The following is a 14178-nucleotide window of genomic DNA, read 5'->3' as shown; positions in this document are numbered from 1 at the left end:
ATGCATACTTATTTAACTCTAAGGCAACATATTACAACATACTGTTGCATATAGAGGGTCATGGATAGAGACATTAGTTACAGGTATATAGAGAAGAGGTCCAAATATAAATTATGAGCATTTTTTGGAGAATAGCTATAGTTCATTTGCATCTATTAAAGTACAATTTAAAAACTAATTGCAGAAAAATACCATCCCACAGTCAAAAACTCTGACCCAGAATTTTTCCTGTCTAAAAGAACTGCAGGGACAAAAGTGGAGAAGAGCCTGAGGGAAAGGACGTCCAGTGACAGGCCCAAAGTGGGATCCATCTCAAAGGGTGACCTCAAGTTCTGACACTATCACTGATGCTATGTTGTTCTTACTGACAGGAGCCTAGCATGGCTGTCCTCTGAGAGGCCCAACAAGCAGCTGACTGAGACAGATGCAGATACTTACAGCCAACCAATGGACTGAAGTCCGGGACTCCTGTGGTTGAATTAGGAAAAGGCTGGAAGAAGTTGTGGGAGGGCAACCTCATGGAAGACCAGCAGTCTCAACTAACCTGAACCCCCAAGATCTCTCAGACACTGAGCCACCAACCAGGCAGAATTCAGGAGCTGATATGAGGCCCCCATCACATATATTCAGCAGAGGTAATAATTAAAAATGTTAGAGCCAATTTCATCAACCTATTAACTACCAAACAATGCAATCAAGCACCCACATCTTACGTACACCACCCTAGATCCTAACTATGTTTTGAACCTCAGTAGACTCTTCAGCTCTTCAGGGCGCCTCAATAAAACCAGTATATTTAAATGTTCAATTTGGATATATACTTTTCAAGGTCTCAGCTGAAGCTTAGTTATAGGAAAATATGGATCTGACTGAATGTTCTTTCTTCTCATACATACCATATTTTAATCTATGGACAAAAGAAGATTTCAACAGAGCTTAATAAGTTTATGACTTTTATTTGCATAAAAGAAAGAGTAAAGAGAAGAGTCATCTAATGCAAAAGGTAGCATCTAGAAAATTCTTCTTGCAGGACCAGACTTGAGATATTGACGTTAATGCATAAATGATAACTGTCTCCTGAGAGGCTTCATCCAGCAGCAGCTGCAGATGGAGGCAGATGGACCCACGGTTAAACATCAGGCAGAGCCCGGAGAGTCTTATGGAAGAGTAGGGGATAAAAGTGAGTAAATTGGAGGGGTCAAGGACACCACAGGAAGATCTACAGAGTCAACAAACCTGGGCCCATAGGAGCTCACTGAGCCTGGGCCACCAACCAGGGAGCAAGCAGAAGCTGGATGGAGACCTCTTACACATTTGTAGAAAATGTGCAGCTTGGTCTTCATGTGGTTTCCCTAACAAGTTGTCTATTTCTCAGCCATTGGATCCCCTTCCTCAACCTGGACTGGTTGGGCCTCAGTGGGAGAGGGTGTGCCTGGTCCTTCTGGGACTAGATGTCCCAAGGTGGGGTTGGATGTGGGGAGAGATTTGTAAGGATGGGACTGGGAAGAGAGGAGGGAAGAGGCTGTGATTGGGATGTAAAGTGAATAAAAATACAGGGTTGGGAAAAAAGAAAATTCTTTAGTTGTGGCATGACGGTAATAAGGAAAATTAATATGGGAAGAAATGACACGTATTCTTTTGTCTTATGTGTTGGAAAGGTCAACATGGAATGACAGCTGAAGAGTGTGAGAAAACGTTATACTTCAAGATCACAGCAAACAGCTCTGTTGGTTAAGCTGAAGTATCAAAATCTGGAAAAACGAAGAGATGATCAGTGTGGGCCACTGTGAGCAGATGGAGTGAATTATATTTTTTCCTATTTTATAGCTGTGAAGCCTTAGACGCTACAAGGGCACCCTTGGTATCAGCATCCTAACTCTACACACTGTCTTTTAGCTTCTCAATAAAGGTGGATGAGAAGAAAACATCTTACTAAATAACACAAACGCATATGAATCTCCTCTATAAATTCGGGTATAATCTCCTGAAAAGAAAAGAACATAGTTTCTTATCTAAGTGAGATTTAAAAGTTTTGCTTTTCCATCCAGATAAAGCCAGTTATGTTTTAAAAGGTGCCTCAACAGCAAGACATATTTTGGCACAGAGAGCAAGAGATGAGAGGAAGTTTGCTGAGCTTCTTAGGGCCTGAGTTTGCCTGGCATTCGGAGCAAAGAAGGATGTATAAGAGTCACATGCAGATAGCATACGTACTGCATCTGTATGTTGTAAGAGGCTCATAGATGCCCTTGCACTCGAATTACCAGATATATGGTTTCTGGAGAGATGCTGGGTAGAGAGAGTAATGTAAAGGGGAAGATGGGAAGAAGCTGGAAATGTAGAAAACAGGAAGGAAGGAGATGGGGCAAGGGAGAGAAGAAGAAAATCTTTCTTACATTCTCTCCGAACTTTTGGATGATAAATACAAAAATTATTCTTATGCTTGGGGGCATGATTTGACTGAGGAACCTCTCTAACAGAGGAAATTGAAATGATGCTCTTTAAATGAAATGAGAGTGTACAAAGTAAATGCTCTCATTTTAAGCAAACCATTATTGGTTGTCTGCAGTGACCGGAATGTAATCGTTTAGATGTTTGTTAGTTAAGTCAGGGAATGAATGGTATGCTCTGACAATTACTGGCAGTATATAAAGGTCCCAGGGTAGTAGAGACATCCACACTTGAGAAATATTCTTTTGTAACCCACGTAAACTCTCCTCTATTGACAACATGTGTTGTAACTACTACGGCAACTCCTGTGGCTATGGCTGTGGATACGGCTCTGGCTATGGCTGTGGATATGGCTCTGGCTATGGCTGTGGATATGGCTCTGGCTATGGGTGTGGATATGGCTCTGGCTATGGGTGTGGATACGGCTCTGGCTATGGCTGTGGATACGGCTCTGGCTATGGCTGTGGATACGGCTCTGGCTATGGCTGTGGATATGGCTCTGGCTATGGCTGTGGATACGGTTCCAGGTATGGCTGTGGATATGGCTCTGGCTATGGAAATGGCTGTGGCTGTGGATATGGCTCCTACTACAGGTCTGGCTGCTGTGGCTACGGACCATCTTGCTACAGGAGATGCTATTCTTGCTGTTAGAACACTCCTAAGAGAGGACCAGTTGCTGCTGAACTGACACTTCTGAAGACAATGCTTCTTTAAAGACCCCTGGCCAAGATCTCTATGTCCAAGAAATCACGAATCTGACAAAGCCTTTCACCTCCAGCTGCACATTTTTAGAAGGCATCTTTGTGATCCTGGGATCTGCAGTATCGTCTCACTGGCTCTGCTTTCTTGCCATCTGGTTCTGTTGCCTGAGCATGTTAATGGCTGCAACATCAACAGCTGGCAATGTGATTTCTTTTCAATAAAATGGGTCTTGGTTTCTAACAAACCTTTGTGTATTCATTTGTAAGATGCTCCTGCCTTGGCTTATCTTGAAAACTGAGTTGACTTTGCATTGACTGAGTTTTGCAGAGCACCTTGATTTGATTCTTGTGAGCCTGTGTTACATCAATAATGTCTTCTCTCGGTGCTGTCCACGCACGTCTCAGGCCTCCATTCATCTAAGCACCAAACCACGGGGACATTTCTGCACTGAGCTTTGGAAAGGTCACTGTGTCTGAAATGGGGATGGAGAGGATAAGAGAGGAAGGACAATACCTACATAAGAGGTTTTGGCAAACGTCCCAGGGCTAACAGACACAGCCTGAGAGATTAACAGAGGACTGAAATAGGAGAGATTATTTTCAGACTTATTGAGGCATTAGCATTCGACTTGGGTGTCAGGCAGGTAAAACCTAGGAAAGGGATAAGTTAGAAGAAAAAGTATATTATTACATATTCTGTATCTGATAGAGATGCAAATATCTTTGCTGAGTTCAGTCAAGTGAATGGATTCACTTAAACAGCAAGTATTTTCGAGTAGGCCGCATCCTGGATACAGTATGACAGATGAGTTATATGGTCTCAGCAACAAGACGGCAAGCAAGGCAACCACGGTGACACAACTGCAGCAGATGCAGCTCAGTGGGAAAGAGCAAGGATATATCAGTAAGTCTGTTCAGGGATGGACTTTGAAGTTGGGTTCTTCGAGATAATACTGAAGGGATGACAGTAGCAAAGAAAGACAAAATAATTTAGTAACAATGCTAAGGAGAAAAAGAAGTCTCTTACATTTTAAGACCAGGAAAAGGCACCAAAATCAATGGCCAGACCTGGCTACAGAACATTTGAAGTGTGGCAAGTCTGACATGAAGTGCGAAATAAAATACCAGCTGCTAAACACCAACTCAGTGGGTTCTCTTGGATGGAATATCCTGACTGCAGTTTCTCCTCCTTCTACTTCTTCCAGTTTCTTCCCACCATTGCCCCTCCCATCTGGATCCTCCCTGTCACTCATTAGAATGAAAAAGGTTTTAAAGGATAATAATAAAATATATAATATAATAAATAATATAATATAAGATAAAACAAAACCAAACATGTTGAAATTGGCCAAAACAAACCAACCAACGAACAGATATGGAAGAGCTCGAGAAAAATCTAAGAAACAGATACAAACACAGAAATTCACTTGTTCACATACTCAGGATCCCATAAAAACATAAAACTGGAAGTCATAATATATACACAAAGTACATATAGGGGAGAGAGAGAGAGAGAGAGAGAGAGAGAGAGAGAGAGAGAGAGAGAGAGGCAGAGGCAGAGAGACATACTCAGAAAGAGAGTCAGAAATAGAGACAGAGAGACATAGAAGCAGAAAGAGACAGAAACAGAGGCACAGAAACAGACATAGAGAGGAGAGAGATACTGATAGAGATAGAGGGACAGAGAGAAATAAATAAAATAGAATAAAAATAAAAAAGAAAAGAGAAAAAAAGAAAGAAAAAGCCTGACATTATGAGATAAAGATCCTCCAAAGATGTGACTGAATTCATTTTCTCTTGGCTATCTACTGCTGGCTGTGCAGCCTATATTTAAGGGTAGTGTGTTTTCTCTGTGAGACTCCCTTGGAGAAAACTACATGTTAATCTGGAGGGGGTTATTAGTTGGAGACAGTGTCTGGTAAAGGACGGTTGTTTGTGTCCTCTTCTCCTTTAGCTCTAGGCTTCCATCTGGCACAGAACTGTGAAGGTCCCGTGCATGCTGCCTCAGTCTCTGTGAGTTCATGTGTGCAGCAGTCGTGATGTGTGTAGAGAACCTTGTTCTCTTGTCCTCCTTCCCCTCTGGCTCTTCTGCTTTTTGCCTCCTCTTCTGTAGGGTTCCCTGAGCCTTGGGAATAAGGGTTTGATGGAAATATCACTTTTTGTAGTTGAGTCTTTCAAGACTTTTAATTCTTTGTATATTGTGTCCCTGTGGGTCTCTGTATTTGTTCATTTTTGCTGCAGGCAGGAGCTTCTTTGATGATGGCTGAGCAAGCCACTGATCTCTGAGTATGACAGAAGCCCATTAGGAGTCATTTTATTGTTACATTCTTTTAGTTTAGTACTCTGTTTACGCTAGGTCCCTGGACAATTTAGTCTCATGCTTTTTGGTCATCCAAGCAGTCTCAGGGTTGAGTTCCATCTCATGGGATGGGGTTTAAGTCATATCAGACATTAGTTAATTGCTCTGAGAAACTTTATACTAACAGGACACCATTGTAGATAGAAATGTTTGTAGTTAGATTAGTGTTTATGCTTCTCCTTTGGTAATGGGCAGAGAGGCTTCTGGTACCATGAACTAGAAGGAACCAGGAAGAGTGAGCCCTGTAGGAGTGAAGGCTTTAGTTAAGCTCTCTCTCAACCATGTTCAATGAGTTGTGTAGGTGTTGTTTTTAGCAATAGGGCCTTGGTGTCACTTTATAGAGCAATCTAAGCTGGGTCTGGGTTTCTGTTTGACAATGTGAAGTAGAAGGTATACTGTTTTCTATGTTCTGACTACAGTGTCATTTTATGACTTGAACATGTAGAACCCTTAGATTCTACCGGCATTAATAACAGTGTCATTACCTCAGCCCATGAATTGGTTATCATATGAAGTCTGACTCTCTGGAGTTTGCAGACTTCACAAGAAGACGAACTTCTGGGGACAGTATGAGAGTCAGTTCTGAGCCTAGGCCAATGACAGACTTGTCAGACTGAGTGACTCAGACTTTCTCTAAAGAACATGGCCTTTTACATCTGGTACATTTACAAGTCATATCTTAGCATGTGAGCCTGATGTGAGGATGAAAATCAGTGGAAAGAAATTCTAATAATTTTATATTATTTCATTTTACTCCTTGACATTGAAGGCATTCTGAAACAAAGACAGATGCCACTTTGTAAACATATGTAAGATAATTTCTCTATCTAGGAAGAGAGCTTTGCAAACTGGTACTTAACATTTCCTCTAAATATAAAAAGTGTTGGTTTTAGTGAAGACATTTTGAGAATTTCAGATTCTGCAAAATGAGAATAGGATAGTAATACTAATACGACACAGGGATCATTAAATTAGAGAAAGCTTGTGTGTGCATGTGTGTGTGAGAGATGATGTGTGAATCTGTGAGTGTATGTGAATCTGTGTGTGAAAACTTGTGAGTGTGTGTCAATGTTTGTGTTTGTGAATGAGTGGGAAAGGGAGGGAGGGAGAGGGAGAGAGACGGAGAGAGAGAGAGAGAGAGAGAGAGGGAGAGAGAGAGCGAATGAATGAATAATGAATCTGCCATAGGTTAGAAAATGAGTATTTGTCATATATACTCACATTATTGAGGAAAAGGAAGACCATTAATATTATGGCATGCATTTGGAGACAGCAATGAGTTAAGCATCAAGTAAAGCTCCTTAATAAGGAAATTACAATGCTTTCTACTTATGTGTACTTGCATTGCTATAGAGGTTCTGCATTGCACAAGCAAGTATTTATGCTTAACCACTTAAGAAAATGTTAAGACTTATGTTACACTTTTATTCTGTGGCACAGAGGAACAAATTGAGAGCATAGACACTATAGGAATATGAAATCTTTAGTTGGTTAAAAGGCGATAACTTACAGTTTCATGTTATAGTTAGTAGGTGTGTGCAGGTGTTTTGTGACTATCAAGTGGGAATGAGGTGACAGCAGGGAGCCTATGTCTGTCAGAGTATGGAGGTGAAGGGCAGTCCAGGGTCAGAAACTACTTCTAAAAGTAAATGAACGGAATCAGACTTACAGAAGAGGGGAGAGCGGTTCAGAGTGGATACCTGGTGGAAAAAGACCTATACGATGGATGCTTATCTCTAGATCAATGAACCCCATTGGGAAAAATTTCATGAGTAATAATTTCCATTTAGTGATTTTCAGGCCTCTTGAGTAAGCTGCAATTTCTGGCCTAGTCACTTGCCAGATATGGCCATGGAACAGTTTTGAAAATGATTGATCTAAAAGGAAGTCTAAAATATACACTAGCTACCAAATGCCATACTAAATATTTTTAAACTGTATTGATTGACAATGTTTTGTCATTATGTGAAATAAAATGGTACCATGATAATCCAGCTACCTGGATTATCTTAAAATGTAGCCAGTGGAACTATGGGATGCCCAGCTCCAATCTACACATCAAAAAACAACACTTCTGCACCTAAGGCACAGGGAATATTATGGGAAAATGTAGAAGACAATATAGAAACCAGTCAGCCAGGAAGTTGGTTTGCGTTTGGATCTTCCAGCTATGGTAAGGAAGCTACACTCAGAGAGTCTGAACAGTGTGACTCCCTAAACACGGTCACAGCAATGATGTCTCCAGTTGTCCTGTCGATGTGGATGGGGAGGTTGCACGGGACTTCCCTTTTAGATGAAACAGCTATAAAAGGTTAACAGCTGCCAAGAGGGCGAACAAGTCCCGATTCCAATACTGAGTGATCAGCTCTAGAAACAAAGAAATATAGCCATGGGGCCCTTTGTGAGATAGCCATCAAGGTATTTCCTTACAGTAGTAAAAACTGACTAAAACAAACCCACTTTCATATTTTGCCTTTTTTCCCTATGACCTGCTTAGAGATCAACAGGATTTGCTCTAAGCTGTTCATGTCACTCATATAAGCTGCACAACCACTTTAGCTGGCCCGTGCCCATATTTCATATCTTGAATAAACCACCTATGAAAAGAATGGTCCTTTATCAGCCGAATCTTGCCTTTCTAATTCGCTTTCCTAAAAGATGTATTTTTTTAAAAAAGATTTATTCTAATTCATGCATATGTGTGTACATGCATGTGCTTGGGAAGTCTATTAGAGGACAGATGACCCCCTGCAACTGTGGTCACAGGCAGATGTGAGCTGCCTGATGTGGCTCTAAAACTTGGACTTTGGTCTTCTGGAAGAGCGAGCATTTTAGCTTTATCCATTTCTTTCTTTCCATATTAGACAGCATTCGTGCCCTTGTTGAAACACACACACACACACACACACACACACACACACACACGTACACGCACATGCACACACACACACACACACACACACACACACACACATACATAGAGCCAGTGGTGCAAAACAACAGTTGGAATAAAGAGAAACCCCAACAGCTAAAGTGGAAGAAACAGCAGCTTAAAAGTGAGAAATGCCGATGAGCTGTAGACTCTTTAGTGGGATTGTTTTTGTGTTGGCATAAACAATACCAAGAAATAGATGAAACTGTGTACCTAAATCATTGGTGATAAAGAATTAGTAGGATTTGAAGAAGCAGAAGAGGAGGGGGACCCCATAGAAAGGCCACCAGTCTCAACTAACCCGAAGCCCTGGGAGCTCCTAGACACCGAACCACCAACCAGATAGCATCCACAGGCTGATCCTAGACCTCAATGGGAGAAGATGTGCCTAATCCTTGAGAAACTTGAGGACCCAGGAAGGGAAAGACCTGGTGGTTGCGGAGCATCCTCTTGGAGAAAGGAGGGAGGAGGAATGGGATGAAGAAAAGTGGGAGGGGGAACTTGGAGGGAGTTAATTACTAGATTGTAAATTAAACAAAAAGATTAACACTACAGATGTGCTCTCTGTTACTCTCGAGACAGTAAGGTTGACGCGAATGGCCTGTTGTGGCAGAGCTGTTTGCAATATATGATACACTGCAATCAAGAATGACTTCCTTATCAGGTGATTTGCAAAAGGACTTTCTTAAAATCATGAGGCCGACACATTATTAGAATTAATTTGGGGGGAACTATATAAACTCAGAAAGAGAGAAGGAATAACACAGTTCTATATCTGTCTATTCTGTGTCTGTCCCCACTCTATGCTGGAATATCATGTGTTAGGAACATGTCTGAGCTTTGAGGTCTAATTGTCAAAGTACCCTAGATGCACAGAACACATGAAAATCAAGGAGGATGACCAAAATGCGAATGCTTCACTACTTCTTTAGAAGGGGAACAAGAATACCCTTGGGAGGGAATAAGGAGGCAAAGTTTAGAACAGAGGCAGAAGGAACACCCATTCAGAGCCTGTCCCACATGTGGCCCATACATATACAGCCACCAAACTAGGTAAGATGGATGAAGCAAAGAAGTGCAGGCTGACAGGAACCAGATGTAGATCTCTGAGAGACACAGCCAGAATACAGCAAATACATAGGCGAATGCCATCATTAAACTACTGAACTGAGAATGGGACCCCCATCGAAGGAATCTTAGAAAGAACTGAAAGAGCTTGAAGGGGCTTGAGACTCCATATGAACAACAATGCCAACCAACCAGAGCTTCCAGGGACTAAGCCACTACCTAAAGACGATACATGGACTGACCCTGGACTCTGACCTCATAGGTAGCAATGAATAGCCTAGTAAGAGCACCAGTGGAAGGGGAAGCCCTTGGTCTTGCCAAGACTGAACCCCCAGTGAACGTGATTGTTGGGGGGAGGGCAGTAATGGGGGAAGAATGGGGAGGGGAACACCCATAGAGAAGGGGAGAGGGAGGGGTTAGGGGGATGTTGGCCTGGAAACCTGGAAAGAGAATAACAATCGAAATGTAAATAAGAAATACCCAAGTTAATAAAGATGAAAAAATTTTTTGTTTTTGCCATATAATTTTTTAAGTAGTAAGCAAACACTCTCTCTCTCTGGGGCTGGAGAGATGGCTCAGCAGTTAAGAGCACAACCTGTTCTGACAAGGTTGTGACTTGTTACTGCAGCATTGTGGGACTTTGAATGCGGATCCCAGATAACCTTCTCCAGACTTTCAGTTTACAAACAGGGATCTGAGACCAAGATAAAGAATGCCGTATTAAGCTTTAATTTAAATGATAATTTGTTACGTAATAATAGAAAACAGCCATTTCTGTCCTCTAAACTGTGTGGTTAATCTTGCTCACACTGGGTGACCAGAGGATGTTAGCATGTTAGTACAGATTAAGGAGATATTTCAAAAGGGACCATTCTGTAAGTAAAGTAAAAGGATCCCTTAGTCAGGCCTTCTGAAGTGGTGTGGGAGCAAAACTTTGAAATAAATTTCGTCTATATGATATTGGATGATTGGGATGAGTAAGGTGTGTGTGTGTGTGTGTGTGTGTGTGTGTGTGTGTGTGTGTGTGTGTTTTACAGAGGAGTGATTACAGAGTGAGGTGGGTTACTATCAGAAGTAATAAGGTCTCTGCTGCACCTTGTGTTCAATATTTTGATGAAACGAGGATTTTATGTAATTTAAAGAAGAAAAATACAGGCGAACCAAGAAGGGAAACGACATTTGAAATGCAAATAAATAAAATAACCAATGAAAAAGAAGAAAAAAAAAAGAAGAAAAATGCGTACTTGTATTTGGTAATAGCAATATGTTCCTCAACATTGCCTCGCATTGACTTCTATGTATTTGGTACCAGTTTCTCTCACATTCTCAATTGAGATTAAACAGATAAAATAACTGAAAGAATTCATGGCTTACAAGCATTCATCTGCTCTTTGTAAAGTATATTGACTTTCTATCTTTGAGCTAAATCTGTATACAGAGTTGATGAGAAATTTATTGAAGGATGGCCCTAGGAGTGAAATATGTCTTATAAAATGTCTTGTTGGCTAGGTGGATTCACAGGAAGATGAAGCGCTGAACTTCTGTGTGAGAGCCCTCAGGTTCCCATGCAGTCACCTGTGAAGCAATTAGCAACTAGTAAACCTTTGAGAGTAATTCGTCAAGCCCATTTTATAGCTGCATTCCCAATGCACCGCCTAGTCTCCGGCAGGGCTTTGCTATACAGAATGTATCCTTGGAGTCACGTGCTCAGATGCTTGGCTAATTGTTGTGCCCTTTCCATGTAGATTTGAAACTGGCCTAAGAGGATGACGAGCTGATGAGAACCACACATTGTTCTCTAGTAAAATTAGGAACTTAGAATAATGGGTTTTCTTAAGTCAGATGTTATAGCTATGAAGAGACTAGCTCCTCTCACTAGCAGCTGAGTGGGTGAATCACATGAATCACATACCAGGAATATATATATATCTCAAGTGCTTGGTGCTCTTGCAAAGTCTACAAGATCCTATAACTGCTGTTCTAAGGGATCTCATACCATCTTTTGGCCTCTGTGAGCAACTGTACACATGCCCATGTACCTATACAGAGACAGGCATACAATACACATGATTAAAAGTAAAATAAATCTTTTGATAAACATCTTAATGAAGTATTTCAAGATTAAGATTTCTCCATAAAAGTGCTCCGTTCTCTCATTCCTACACTCACACACGGGACGGGTAGCTATTGACACTTCAGAGAACTTGTTGAGAGTGTATAAATGCTTCTATTACAGGCATCAAAGACTGAAGATTGTCAATCACGTACAAAAACGTGAATCAACGTTTCCTGTTTCTCTTACCCTGGTTTTTATGTGGTGCATAAGTCTGTCATGGTTGGAAAAATAATACTTCTTGAGTCGATGCATTTCGTTTATTTTGGACAGAATTTATGTCCTCTGTGTCAGTGATGACTGCTGTGGTATTTGGGGTATCCTGGAAGACTGGAGAAGCAATGTGGTGGTGGAAAGTAAGGTTTATTTAATGAATGCTTCTTTTGGTTGTTGTATATAGAACTTTCTACTCTTTCGTTAGTACCACATGGTTTTGTTTACTGCAGGTTGTAGATGAATCTGTGCATTTTCATATATATTTAAACTGTATTTGCACACACATCTGTATTTGCACACACATCTGTATTTGCACACACATCTGTATTTGCACACACATCTGTATTTGCACACACATCTGTTGCAAGACGTTTTCTAGAGAAAAAATTTAGATGAAACAGCCATGACAGGCTTTAGCAGCTAGAACTTTCTGAACCTCAGACTCCACTAGATCTCAGACACATTTGGCCAACAATCTCTTCTTCCCTTCATCATCTCAATCCCAAAGCTAGACAAAGGAACACTTCCTTCAACATATGTGTACATCTTCTCTTGAGAAAGCTGAAGTCTGTATTCATAATTAAAGATCAAGTATCAAAGGGTGAATCGGAAGATGAGTCAGCAAATTTAAAATCCTTCTAGTTTTTCTTTTATGCTCTAGACTTACTGCCTGAGAGCAATCTTATTTGTCTTCACTACTGCTGGATAAGCTACTCCAGGAAGTCCTTGTCACATATGGAGCACTATAGGTTGGTATTGCCCGACCAGGTACTACCTGCCCTCCATGTAGTCTTTCTATTACCCACTTTCCCAGACATCCAGGTAAAGCCAGCCCCATCTGATTGTCACCCAGTTACCATCTATGCTATAATGGAAGATCTTCCTTGTTCAGTAACTGCATTAAAAGATATCCATGAGAAGTTCAAGTAAGGTAAACATCAAGGAGCTGCAAATGAATGAGAAATTGTGGATGAGGAACCTGTTTATCATATGAATGGTGGGAAAGGTGAATAAAAATGTCACTACGAGTTTGGACTTATTAATTAATGTCTGAACTATAGGAACCTAGCAACACTATTGTGAATAAATGCAGCCGTTGGATGCTATTTTGGGAGGATAGGAAAGAGTACACCTGAGAAACGGTGTGTAATGACTGAATGAAATGAGTTGAGAGGTCTATGAACTCCCACAGTTATTTTGGTGGTTAAAAAAATAAGTTAAAATCTACTTTAAAATTTTTTTGCGTTGTTCATGTGTGAATGTGTGTGTGTGTGAGTGTGTGTGTGTATGAGTGTGTATGTGTGTATGTATGAGTGTGTGTGTATGAGTATGTGTGTGTATGAGTGTGTGTGTATGAGTGTATGAGTGTGTGTGTGTGTGTGTAAGGCTCACAGAGTTTAGGAGAGATGTGTGATAATTTGGAGCTAGGGTTACAGATGGTTGTGAGCCACTCATTGTGGGTGCTGGGAACTGAATCGAGGTTTTCTGTTAGAGCAGCAGGTCTCTTAGCTGCTGAGCCATCTCTTTAGCTCCTCAAAACCATCCTTTTGGCATTGTTGAGATACATAGTACTTTGTTCTATAATTTCCATTCTGTTTTGCAAGGCATTAAAGTTTTTAATTGAAAATTTGTATACTTTCATTTGAACATTTGTTTGTTTGTTTGTTTTTTAAACCCACTCTTCTCATCTAAAGTAACGACTGATTGGCACTATTTCCACAGGAAGCTCTGGTTTACAACACAAACATGGGGGTGGTCTGATTAATCTTAAAAAGAATTTTTAGGAAATGGACTTAATTATATTCCAACAATGAAGTTATTGAAATAGTAAAGTCTCTCCCTGTAAAGGAAGTCCATTTTAATAACTATTCTATTATAAATGGTAAATTTCTTTATAGAAAAACTTATGAGAAATTTAACGTAAAGAATCATGCAGAAGAAAAAGAATTATAGCCTGCCTGGAGAAGGTGAGACCTGACAAGCTCATGATGGCAACATGGAATATGAGAGCTACTCTCTTTTTCTCATTTTTAGGTTCATAATAAAATCTTGGCAACTATCTTACAACATCTCCCTGAACTATTCATATGACGTGTTTAGTATCCCATTTAAGATCTTTCTCCCTTGAACATTTTTAAAGTTTTATATTAATGTACATACGTATAATCGATTTGGGTTTCTGGTCTTAGATTTTTTTTCAAGCTGGTTGATTTCCCTGTATGTCTTCCTCTCACTGATTAGGTCCTCAGCAGACTGATCATTTTTGCACCTACTGTAGTTGAATCAGTGCTAAGACACAAAATTTACTGTTGCATAATGCAAGATGTAAAGGTACCTACTA

General features: G+C 40.5%; 1 protein-coding gene across 2 annotated transcripts in view; it reads left to right on the top strand.

Moving 5' to 3' along the window:
- Nucleotides 1-3394, top strand: part of LOC108352304 (uncharacterized) — a 300039-nt gene extending 296645 nt beyond the window's left edge. For both annotated transcript variants that reach the window (XR_005491172.2, XM_063270848.1), the window contains 3 exons: nucleotides 372-635; nucleotides 1031-1180; nucleotides 1659-3394. Coding sequence is in view for 1 of the 2 variants with exons in the window: in XM_063270848.1 (XP_063126918.1) it covers nucleotides 2728-3099 (372 nt within the window). In the remaining variant the exon portion in view is untranslated. The remainder of the gene's footprint in view (nucleotides 1-371; nucleotides 636-1030; nucleotides 1181-1658) is intronic.
- Nucleotides 3395-14178: the final 10784 nt, after the last annotated feature.

Source organism: Rattus norvegicus, chromosome 11 (genome assembly GCF_036323735.1).
Source record: "Rattus norvegicus strain BN/NHsdMcwi chromosome 11, GRCr8, whole genome shotgun sequence".
In the NCBI taxonomy this organism is placed as follows: domain Eukaryota; kingdom Metazoa; phylum Chordata; class Mammalia; order Rodentia; family Muridae; genus Rattus; species Rattus norvegicus.
The sequence above is the reverse complement of the archived record's forward strand: the minus strand, read 5'-3'. Positions and strand labels throughout refer to the sequence as shown.